Source organism: Arachis duranensis, chromosome 9, assembly GCF_000817695.3.
Source record: "Arachis duranensis cultivar V14167 chromosome 9, aradu.V14167.gnm2.J7QH, whole genome shotgun sequence".
Taxonomy (NCBI): domain Eukaryota; kingdom Viridiplantae; phylum Streptophyta; class Magnoliopsida; order Fabales; family Fabaceae; genus Arachis; species Arachis duranensis.
Genome location: NC_029780.3, coordinates 1,488,110 through 1,497,696, shown reverse-complemented (window position 1 = coordinate 1,497,696; position 9,587 = coordinate 1,488,110). Strand labels below are relative to the sequence as shown.

Here is a 9,587-nt window from a genome sequence, read left to right as displayed (position 1 = left end):
GATTCTTCTGTCAAACTAAGAAAGTGTTCTTTCATTGATCCCGGATAAGACCATCGTCGACCAAAAGCTGAAATCCAAGCGCTCCACACCTGCCAAGCAAATACACATCCTAGAAACAAGTGATGTACATCTTCCACCTGTTACAAAAAACACAAGTAACATGGTCCTGACTGATGATTCCAAACCGACTCAATCTGTCCTTTGTATTCACTCTTCCTATTAGAACAAACCAAACAAACAGCTCCACTCTAGGCGGAACCAACTCCTTCCAAATAGTCTTGATGAAGTTGTAGCTAGTTACCTCCTCTGTGATCAGTTCCTCCTGCATCACCTGCACAAATGAGTTAGTTGTAAAAATACCTCGCCTATTATATTTTCACACCACTCTGCCCTCTTTGTTGTTAACTAATTTCACAGGTCTCAAAGACTCATGCAATGCACTCAAAAGCTCAAATTCTCATTGGAAGATCTCTCCTCCATTGGAAGTTCCAGATCCACTCAAACTCATCCTAAAAACCACACTCCCCTATAACAGGTCCAACTTGGTTTGAAATAGAGAAAAGTCTCGAAAAACGATCCTTTAGAGATCCACCAATCAACCATACATCCTCCCAAAAATGAGTCCGACACCCGTCACCAACCTCCATGGACAGGCCTGCGACCATCTTACCCCTTAAATGTTGGTTCCTGATTTGTAACTGGCAAATATCCTTTCATGGTCCTCCTCTACCAGGCAGTTCTTGTGTCGAGAGTGGCTCATTTGGGTTTAGATTATGACAAGAACAGTGGACACTCTTCCTTTGCAAATTGCCACCACCATTTAAACAACAGCGCTGTGTTACGAATTATAGCGTCCCCAACTCCCAATCCACCTGATTTCTTCGAGGCCTGCACCACTTTCCACTTTACTAATGCTATACCAGTCCTACCTTTTTATTTCTCTAATACTCTTTCATCCATATTTTTATTTTTTTATGAAACTTTTATTATTTTTTATTTATATAAACATTTTTTACCGTTATTTTTTATTTTTGTTGTATAGAATATTTTTTTGCTTTGAATATGATTCTATTAATTTTATTAGAGTGCTAAAGAGTACTAAAAATACTAAAAAAATATTAAAATTTATTTAAATGTCTAAAATAAAACTATAAAATAATATAAAATAATTATTTAAATTCATGTTTTTTTCTATAATTTTTTATCTAAAAGTGATTTTAAATAATGTAATTTAAACAATATTTAATTTATTATAATCCATTTTAAATTAAAATTACCAAATATAAATCACGTTACTACTCATTCATTTTTAATAAAAATTAATTTTATAAAATCAATTTTATACAAATTTCAATTTACAAATATAAACACACACAATTATTAAGACTTTAAGAGCAATGCTAATAACCTTCCAGTTACTTGAAAACCAGCCATGCACGTGATCAATCTTAAAAGGTAGTGGGCTGACAAAATACAAGGATTGCGCGTAATGCAATCCTGAAAGGCCATGTTATTAGGCGCAGCACAAACCTAAAGGCCCACGCCACTTTTTGTTCTCCAATTTAATTTACTGAATTATTCACCAAACAGTTAATTGAATTAATTCTTTTTTTTATTATGAATACTGCTATAATAATAATAAAATTATATACTATTTTTATAGAAAAATTATTTATATATAAATATTGTTTAATCATTTCATAGATAATTTTTTTAAGTTTTTTTCTTTCTCATTCACTTGTATATATTCATTCACCAATTATAAAGAACATCACCAATTCGCCATCAAATTTATTTATTCTTCTTCGTTTCATACGCTGTTGATGAAATCACAACATGAATAATGTTTTTGAATAAAAATCTCTATAACAATGGAACAATATAATAAAAATCAACATAAAATATCTATGTTCTAAAATCGTATAAATATACATTTTGAAATGGGTGAGAGTAGACAAATTTAAAAGAGCATAAAATTTTAATGGGTAATTAAAAGTTACTATATTTAGAGATTTTAATAAGATTATGAAAAAATTAAAAAAAAATTAAGTTGGAAATCCGACTGCATGTACAGGGTTTCGAGAAGCGATGCGAAGGTAAAAATAAAATTCTAAAAATTAGTTGAAATTGATTAAAAAAATAATTTTCCAGTTATATTCTTAATGATTGCTAGTTTTTTTGTTTTTGGAGTCATAAATATAAAAACTTAAATGTGAAAACTTATGTGTATATGTTTTTGAGAGTTTCTAGATTAGTATATAAAAAATATTATTAGTATACTAAAATTAGTTACTAATATATTTATATATAAATATGTGTAGTATAATTTATTTTTAATGTGTATTTATATTTTAACATATATTATATTTGTGATTAATTTTAATAACTAATTTTAATATGTACATAATATATTTATTAATATATTTAACTAAATTATCCTGTAATATTTTTTTTTTGAGTTTTTTTTCTTCTGAAGAGTGTCAGTTTCAATCCAAGGATTTTGAGTATGTTTGAATTAGTGTTTGGAGTATCAAAAATTCGTTTAGTTTTCTAAAAAGTTTCACTTTTTTCTTTAACTGTTTTTTTTTTTCTGTGAACGTAAACTTAATTTTACCCTCTACTCCACGTTTACCAAAAATTACAATTTTTAGCTTTTGCGTTCAATTTTTTATGTTAGATTAAAATTTATTTCTATGTATCAATTGTGTTCTTTATTATTTATACGATAAATTTTGTTGTCTTTTTATAATATTATTTCTCTAATACTCTTTCATAAATATTTTTATTTTTTTATAAAATTTTTATTATTTTTTATTTATATAAAAAAATATTAAAATTTATTTAAATATCTAAAATAAAATTATAAAATAATATAAAATAATTATTTAAATTCATGTTATTTTCTTAATTTTTCATCTAAAAATAATTTTAAATAACATAATATAAATAATATTTAATTTATTATAATTTATTTTAAATTAAAATTACCAAACCATATTAATATTAACTCATTTTTAATCAAAATTAATTTTGTAAAATTAATTTATACAAATTTCAATTTACAAATGATAATTTAAACACATCCTTGATGGTTAAAATAACCCTCCAGTTATTTGGGAAATCAGGCATGCACATGAGTCTTGACCAATCCTGAAAGGCAATGGGCTGACAAAACACAAAACACAGGGATTGAGCGTAATGCAATCCTGAAAGGCCACACATACCATCAGGTTAAAATAACCCTCCAGTTACTTGGGAAACCAGCCATGCACGTGAGTCTTAACCAATCCTAAAATGCAGTGGGCTGACAAAATATAGGGATTGGACGTAATGCAATCTTGAAAGGCTATGTTATTGGGCGCAGTACCAACCTAAAGGCCCCATCACTTTTTGTTCTCCAATTTAATTTATTGAATTATTCACCGAACAATTAATTGATTTTTTTTTACACATTCACATACATTATGAGCAAAGAATTTAGTGTTATTTGTTGGACAAGTACACTTTTATAGTGTTTATTTTGCATTTAACTAAAATTTATAATTTTTCATAATTATTATGAATACTACTACAACAACAATAATAAAATTTTATTCTATTAGATGAAGTTGACTACATGAATCAAACAATGTTATTAAATTCTATTATATATTATTTTTACAGAAAAATTATTTATATGTAGATATTGTTTGATCATCTCATGGATGATCTTTTTAGGTTTTTCTCTTTCTTTCACTATTTCATCCATTTTTTGCTTTATCGATCTTCTTCTCACATGTCCATATATTCTACCATATTTTTTACAATAAATGTTATTCCAACTCTCTTATATCTTTGTTCCTTATTTTATCCAAATATGTATGACCACTCATCTATCTCGACATTTTCGTCTCTATCACACTTAACTTATATTTGTGCTCTTCTTTGACCACCCAACACTAGAAACCATAAAATATAACCAGTTTGATAACAGTGCGATAAAATTTGCCTTTAAGTTTTAAAGGTATTTTTTTTGTCACATATAAAATCAGTTGCACTCTGTCATTTTGACCGACCTAATTAAATCCTATGATTTACGTCTTTCAATCTCTCTATTATGCTATATATTGCACCCAAAATACTTAAAACTTTTAACTTTTTATAAGATATATTTTTCAATACTTAAAACTTTTACTATTATGAATCCTGCTAATACACAAAAATTTCTATGGTTTTATACTTTTATTATTAAATTTAAAATTATTTAAATATAATGCTAATACACAAAAAAATTTATTAATATTTTTTATGTAATTTATTTATACAATTATATGGAACACTTTTTCTTTTAAAATATAATTTTAATTTTAATATAATATTAGTGAAATAGGTATAATTAATTAAGAACTATCTGAATTAAGTGAATTTCTTTTGAAGTGTATTACTTGTATTTATTAATATATTTATGTAATTTCTTACCAAAGCTAACACAGTAACAAATCCACAGAGCTCCGGGAAAATATCGAAATTCAGAGAATCATTAATGTGTGCTAACTTGCGTTGAATACAAGAGTCGGTAGAGTGATTCCCTGATATCCCACTTGCAAAGTTCATTTTTTTAAGACAAAGTTTCAATCTTTAAACCAAACACGAAAAAAAATCACCACAGATTTTTGTGGGGTTGTTGATCAATGATTAGTGATGCAATTAGTTGGATGAAAGGTCGGTGAAGAGGAACGAGAGAAAGAGATGCACGACTTTCAGCATGTTTGGTGAATATAATATATATATAATTAATTCGTTAATTAATTTTTACAAATTAAGAGAAAAGTACCTTGGCTTTTTGAAAATAAGGGGTTGGTGTGTGAACGGTGAACTTGCGTGGCACATGAAAAGTTAACTTTCTTTTTGTTTTTTAGGTGGGTCCAAGTTTTGACGTTTCATTTTCTTATTGGTTGTGACTTTGTGCTTTGTTTTTGTGTATTGAATTCACTGTTTCACTGCGAAGCCCGATTGGAATTTAGAAGCTCTCTTTCTAGGCAAAGGATTTGGTAAGAGAGAGAGAAAGAAACAGTTGCGGTCTGTGTCTCTGAGAGAGAGGAGAGAGAGATGGGTTCGAACAGAAATCTAGCAACGAGGGCTTTGGAAACAGATATGCCGGTAATGGTTCGGGTAAATAATCTCAACTCACTCTACAAAATCTTCTCTACTTTGCTCTTTATGTTTGTGTGTCATTGGAATTCGGCATGTTGATGAGTTTTCAATGAGTGTTTTTTCTTTTTGTTGGTTTGTTTGTTTGACTTTTGATTTCAGAAATCAAGGTTTTGTTTTGTGTGTTCTTGTTTGTGTTTGCAGATGCAGAAATTGCTCCGAGGAGCTAAGAATTGTGTGTCTTTGGCTCAGGTGTGTGTTATTTTAGTATTTGGATTATGTGATCTGTGTTTTTTATTGATTTATTTATTTTTCAATGTCTGAATTATAAATTGGTCTAAACTCTATTAAAGCTTAGTTGGATAATGTGTGAGTGTTTGTTGGAAATGTAAACCATAGAGAACATTCATGTTCCTGTTCTTGTTCTTTAAAAAAGAGCTTAGAACTCCAAGGAGAATTGGTTTATGCTAGTGTTCTTTTGGGAAGTGTTTTTCAAATTTAGCTATGCATATATGACCCCTTTTGTATCTAGAAATGGAATATCAGACATGTGTTCTTAGCTCTTATTAAAACTGAAAGGCCTGTTTGGTGTGGGTTTGCGAAAATGGCAGTCATTGCAAAGGGTTTGGGATCACAGCATTGTAAAATCCGTTGAGAAGGCTGAAACTTTGATTATCTGGAAACGTTGTTTGTTTTGCATTTCCATATGGTTTTTCTCATTGGAGACTAGAATTTTGCGTTTCCAAAGGCTATAAATTTCAATTTGGAGTTAACTAATCATGTTTTGGATTTTACTGATCTGACTAATTGGTATTTAATGAACTCTTGACATCTTATTTGATCCTTACTTCTATTTAACGTGTGATTCGTGATGGGGTTGTTGAACTTTATAAGGGTGTGGTTTATTGGAAACCACCGGAGGAAGCCTTGGAAAAGGTGCAAAAACTTGTATTTGAACCTTCTATTAGTCGTTACGGTGGCGATGACGGTCTTCCTGAACTTCGAGCGGCATTAATAAAAAAGGTAGACAGAAACAATCTAGACTCTATCTTCTTACCACATGTAAATGTGTCTTAACTGATTGCAACTTCTTCTTTTTGGAGTAAAACTTGGATTTCAATAAGGGTCAACTGCATATTAAGTTAGAACTGTTTTTAGTAGCTGAAATTCTTGAGAATTGGTGATCCTTCTATTAACTCCTATGCTTTCGATGGCAGTTGCGCGATGAAAACAATTTGCAAAAGTCCTCGGTTATGGTTACTGCAGGTGCCAATCAGGTGATCACTTCTCAGAAATATAAATGTGTTTTATAATTTTTCCGTGACAAAAGAAAAAATCACACATAGTTAGTGAAGACAGTGCACTTTATAAGCATTTCAGCTTCCATTTGATTCCTTATGTTCATGTGTATAAGCATTTGAAATGCTTCTTGCTTCATGTAAAAATACTATCTACAATTACCATAGTATAAGGTGCTTCTCTTCCCTTCAACTACCATTGGTTGTTTGATTTTCTAATCTATATATGCCTCTTAAAACTTCACCATTCCTATATTTAGCAGCTTTCTTGGCATAGACTAAAATTGTATGAGTTTTGTAAATCTTAGGCTTATCTCCAATGTGGTGTCTTATTTTGTTTACATAATCAGTATTGTTTGCATACAGTATTGTGGTACTCATTTCCAAACATATGCAGTGCAGGCATTTGTTAATCTAGTTCTTACTCTCTGCGATGCGGGGGACTCGGTGGTTATGTTTGCCCCTTACTACTTCAATTCATACATGTCCTTCCAGATGACGGGCGTTACCAATATACTAGTTGGTCCTGGTAAACCAGAAACACTTTATCCTGATGCAGGTAAGATGCTGCATGATCCAGTTACTGCAATTTGTTTTTTTGTTAACTATATTATTGATCCTATCAGTAATTTGATGGACTAGCTCTGGATTTATTGAATTCTAGAAAAGATTGACAAACTAGGAGCCAATATGCTAAAATGTCACACATGCTTAATTATCCCACTTTGGTTTTAAGTTTTTGTGGAATACATTTATTGCTAAATCCTTGAAGCATATCATACAACATTGTCCTGTTTAATAGTTCAATGGTTTCTTTGTTTTGGCCATTTATTTTAATTTTGTTTATTTTCAGATTGGTTGGAAAGAATTTTATCAGAAACTAAACCTGTCCCAAAGCTTGTCACCGTCGTAAATCCTGGCAATCCATCCGGTACCTATATTCCAGAGTCTCTTCTTAAGGTCTCTCTCTGTCTCTCAATGTTGTTTTTAAGAATTTTTTGTTCAAGTTTTATTTCTACTGCCTCTTTTTCATTCCTCTTATGAAGGCAATCAACCTCTCTTTGAATATTTTGTATGATCTTAAAACTAAAAGTTGTTTCGTTTTCGATCATTATTATTTGTTTTACTTTTTCTGAAAATTTCTGAGCAAGCAGTATTTCTTTTTTAATTGGCCAGAGGATTTCAGATCTCTGCAAGAATGCTGGCTCTTGGCTTATTGTTGACAACACATATGAGTAAGTTTTTTGAGTTATCTTCACCTTCATATATATGAAAGGAAAATTAAATAAGAAAGAAGTCTCACATATATGTTTATGAAATTATGATATATTCTGCTTATTAATAATATGTAAGATCCTGGTACCATTGCAGTAGAATATAGGGTAAAGAATAGAAGAAGACAGAACAGAACATGAGGGGCTGCACTTGGCATGCACAAATTTTATTGTATTTATGGATCTTAGTCTTCCTTATGGTACTTCATTTTGTTTAAAATAAAATATACATACAGGTACTTCATGTATGATGGTCTGAAACACTCTTGTGTTGAGGGAAATCACATTGTTAATGTTTTCTCTTTCTCAAAAGCTTATGGGATGATGGGATGGCGCGTCGGATATGTAAGTAAACTCTTTCAATCTCTTCATTCTTGTACCATTGGATGCTGTAGAAATGTAGATAACCAGTGCTCTCTAGTTGGATTTATGATATTGATATTCCTTGATGCTTGTTTGGCACCGGAGATAGTCGTTTTTTCAAGGCAAAGAAGACATTTAGGTGTCTTTCTATGTCTCCTTATCCTAAGACAGTTACCAAACAAGGCCTAACGGCCGAGTGCATTGACAAGCGAGCCGTACTCCTAATCGAGCAATGCGACAAATGTTTAGAGGATTCCCCAAGTTCTTAAAATTCTTTTTGGTCTAGATTGTGTTCCTTTCCCTATAGTTGATACAACTTTTTGATTGCATATTACATTAACTTTGCTCATTGATCTTTTTGAAGAAAAAGTTATAATCTCTACTAATTTTTATCTTTTATCTATTGTAGATAGCATATCCATCTGAAGTAGAAGGACTTGCTGATCAACTTTTCAAAGTACAAGACAACATTCCCATCTGCGCTTCGATAATTTCGCAACATCTTGCCCTCCACTCCTTAGAAATGGGACCTGAGTGGGTCACAGAACGCGTCAAGACTCTTGTTAAGAACAGAGAAATAGTCCTAGAAGCTCTCTCCCCTCTTGGAGAGGGTTCTGTGAAGGGAGGAGAAGGTGCTATTTACTTGTGGGCGAAGCTTCCTGAAGGACATGGTTACGATGACTTTGAAGTCGTTCACTGGCTAGCTAATAGACATGGGGTCGCCGTGATCCCTGGAAGCGCTTCCGGTTCGCCTGGTAATCTTAGAATCTCGTTTGGCGGCTTGATAGAGAGCGAATGCAGAGAAGCGGCCGGAAGGTTGAAGAGAGGATTGGAAGAATTGGTTAAGCATGGCTTGGTGAAGGAGCAAGAGTGAAACTTGTAGCAAATCTCTATAGAAAAAGAAAAGAAAGAAAGAAAATGTATACTAAAGGAGAAAACAGAAGAAAGAAAGAAGAAAGTTCCATTTTGCAAGTGAAACAAAAAGCTTGCAATTGCTGCAATTTGAATAAGAAGGTTGTATCCTTGTAGGTTTGCAAGGTTTTTAAATTTAATCTTTGTATTTTGATTTTGATATTAAAAACAGTGATTCAGTTCAAGATAGATCCATATGCAGATGCAATGCACTTGTTTTTGTACTCATTGAATTCAGTTCAAGGTTCATAAAAGTATTATTTTCCCTTCTATTTATTATTATTTTTTCTAAGTTTGTGTTGAAAAAAATATTGGAGATAAAACAATGAAAATTTCAAATTACATAAAACATATAAATATTAAAATATATAATTTATGTGTATAGTTAGAGTAACCAAAGTGAACTTTAACCTTACTTAAACAAAAATATTTTCTTGATATTGTAAACACTGATTAAGCTCTCTTCATAGTCTCCAAATTATATTTAATTATGATCTAGTTTGGCATATTAAGATTACTTTCCTTGATATTGTAAACACTGATTAAGCTCTCTCTCTCTCTATATATAATGGAAACAATTCTTCATAGATGAAACCGAATACTAATTATA

General features: G+C 30.9%; 1 protein-coding gene across 1 annotated transcript; it reads left to right on the top strand.

The window, feature by feature from the left end:
* Positions 1 to 4,962: 4,962 nt before the first annotated feature.
* LOC107463784 (aromatic aminotransferase ISS1) lies at positions 4,963 to 9,249 on the top strand. The gene is made up of 9 exons (XM_016082655.3): positions 4,963 to 5,151; positions 5,335 to 5,382; positions 6,025 to 6,153; positions 6,348 to 6,407; positions 6,831 to 6,987; positions 7,282 to 7,388; positions 7,605 to 7,663; positions 7,939 to 8,047; positions 8,475 to 9,249. The coding sequence occupies exons 1-9, from the start codon at positions 5,089 to 5,091 to the stop codon at positions 8,937 to 8,939; spliced, it is 1,197 nt and encodes a 398-aa protein (XP_015938141.1). The 5' UTR covers positions 4,963 to 5,088; the 3' UTR covers positions 8,940 to 9,249.
* The last annotated feature ends 338 nt before the right edge of the window (positions 9,250 to 9,587 follow it).